Genomic DNA, 2,758 nt, shown 5'->3' with positions numbered 1-2,758 from the left:
TTTTTTTTTGCTTTAAATAGTTTTAGATTAAATAACACTGTGTGACACTATAGTTGACAGTAACATTTTGCAGTGATGTGCAGTGTATAAATTGCATCCATAATAATAATAAAAAACTGAAAACAGAATTTCGAATGCTCCACTCGTTTAAAATGCACTTTGAGTTACAGTGTCTATAAAAAGTGCTGTATAAATGAAGTTCATTGTGCTGGAGCTCTTGCGCGTCATTGGTTAGTAAAGGGACGCACAGATAAGTGAGGAGACCTTACCTGCCTGATTATGCAGTCTCACCACTGGTGAGTCCTTGAGTGACGACTATTCCCTTCTTTGCTACCCAGAGAGAGTTAGAGAGAGAGAGAAAGAGAGAGAAAACTCAAATCCTCGGCACCCGTCGGACATCTAACGACAAGTGTCGGAAATGTTTTCACGCTCCTCTGAGCATCGGTTTGTGCCAGGCAATCAATGAGCTGTCAGCATCACAAAAACGGACCGACTGTCAGTTTCGACGCCATTCAGATCGCCAGTGCTAGAATGAAGGGCTCCCACTCTGTCAAGAGGCACCGCATAACTATAGTAAGTGCTAATTACTCATTCTAATTAGGCTGATTACATTTAGGATAGAGGGAATAGGCTGTTTGTAATGAGCCTTTTGTAATGTGCAAAGCCATTCAGAGTCAGAGAGGAAGCAGATTTGTTGACACGGGAAGGTTTTAATGTATAATGCAATTTAATCCGGTCCAGGCTGTGAGATTTTAAAGCATATTTGGCAAATGATTAATCAGAACTGCAGTGAATATTGTGATTAGCCCCTTAAAAGGTGTAAACCCCGATTGATTTTGTTGTAACACTGGCTGCATCAGATATTGACTGAGGATTGAGACATTTAAAGTGAAACTATGTTGAGATCTTATCGGCAACAATAATGTTTTTATAGGCGGCTTGCATGTTGTGATAGAGAAATATTACTCTGTACTCTCTAGAATGTCCTAGATGTGAGCGTTTGTCCTAGAGGGAGAATTTAGGACACAGTCTTTTTAAAGATCTCTCGTAGTCCTAAATAATGATTTTGCTCTGCAAACTTCAGTTAACATACTTTCAGACTTCTCGCTTGATTTTCTTTTTTAATGCAGTCGTTATTTAAGATGTAAGTGTTCAATCTCTTATAATTAAAAAGAAAACATTGCACTGACTCGACACTTGCTTTTCTACAAATCACACCAGACTTTTTAAACCCCCGTGTTTAGATGGTAAATGTATCCTTATTTCATCTAATCAAGTTAACCAGTTCCTATTTACTGTGATGTTATTCATAGAATGAGTCTGCCGTTTATAGTTACAAACAATATCTACCATATTACTCATTTTAGGGTTCAGTATTAGCCGGGGAACAAAGCTCAGATGAATCACATAAATTACAGGGTGGCAGAATACTCTCACAATACCATTAAAAATGTGGCTTTGTGGAGCTTCTTAGCATGTTAGTGCATGGCTTTTACATGTCACACTGGTTGGTTTAAAATATCTCTGTGGTGTATCTTTTTCTGTTACTTTTACTGAATGTGAATTGCCATTTGCAGCCCATTTCACTTATGTTACATATTTTTGAGTGAAGAAATATATAGGACGGAACTTAATTGAATCCATTGGGATTAGATTAGACTCACATTTGTGAGTCTGATCATGAAGCCAAGCAGTTTTTAATTTGGAATACCATGCACAGGTTAATAGTTCAAATTAAGACCAGAAGCATGTATTAAGAAGGTAATTGGCTCTCTTTAGTAGGTTGTGTTTATGGTTGTGGCTTGATGATTGGTAATGGAAACTAGTATTTTGTTCCACATATTGGGAACTGTTTTGTGAGCATTTTCTGTAATTGCTCTTGACTTCATTCTCTTATTCCTCATTATTAGCATCCTTATCCCAACTTGGGTAACTGAATAACTAACAGCTTAATGAGTCCCATACTGTTATGATGGTCGTTGTATAATCATCATTATACATGACACATCTGGTTTTACGGTACTTACTTTAAAACCAGATGCGTCTATCGCATTACCGTGATAGACGGTGATACCGTTGTTAAGCCGCAACACCGGTTACGTTACTTGCCCACCGCGACACCGACCCCCACCGTCGTTTTGATTTTTTGTAGTAATAAAAATCATTTAGTTCAGTAAAAGAACAGACGCTACAATTAAAAACTGAACGCGGCTGCTCAATGCAGCGTGCCGAACGATAGTTCGGCATCACAGATCAGATTTAATTTCTCCAGTGAGGAGAGCGAGTCGAGCTGACTGACAAGCAAGACGATCGCGGATGATTTAGTTTCGAAACGAGATGCAAAAGCGCCTGTTAGGCAATATTTTGGATTTTGAAAAACCTGTTGACTTTTGCCGTTTATCTAAGGTGATTTTGGAAGTTTTTTAAAACATTAGTTTCTTATTTAATTGGTTCCACATTGTTTGCTGATTTTTACTTTATTTAAACTTTGTGTCATTTATTTATTTTTTTACATCAAGGTGTATGCCGTGCCTCCAAGCTTTCTTACTCGTTTTGCTAATAAACGTTCTACGTTTCTTATTTATTTGGTTATATATTATACATGTTTACTTGGCCTATTTCCAGTTTTGTATACCTATTTAATCTTTATGTAAGTTATTTGTTATTTTATATTAGGCATAGCCTGCCGTTTAGCATGGTGTATTTTTATTTCTTTTGTTAATAAAAGTTCTATGTTTTATATATATGCTAAAGTGAG

At 36.9% G+C, this 2,758-nt stretch overlaps 1 protein-coding gene across 1 annotated transcript in view; it reads left to right on the top strand.

Moving 5' to 3' along the window:
• The first annotated feature begins 426 nt into the window (after positions 1-426).
• Positions 427-2,758, top strand: part of LOC107603074 (MAP/microtubule affinity-regulating kinase 3-like) — a 70,824-nt gene continuing 68,492 nt past the window's right edge. Inside the window, exon 1 of the mRNA XM_016295771.1 lies at positions 427-573. Within this exon, the coding sequence (XP_016151257.1) occupies positions 463-573 (111 nt within the window). The 5' untranslated portion in view covers positions 427-462. The remainder of the gene's footprint in view (positions 574-2,758) is intronic.

Source organism: Sinocyclocheilus grahami, unplaced genomic scaffold (assembly GCF_001515645.1).
Source record: "Sinocyclocheilus grahami isolate Dianchi unplaced genomic scaffold, SAMN03320097.WGS_v1.1 scaffold340.1, whole genome shotgun sequence".
Classification (NCBI taxonomy): domain Eukaryota; kingdom Metazoa; phylum Chordata; class Actinopteri; order Cypriniformes; family Cyprinidae; genus Sinocyclocheilus; species Sinocyclocheilus grahami.
The sequence above is the reverse complement of the archived record's forward strand: the minus strand, read 5'-3'. Positions and strand labels throughout refer to the sequence as shown.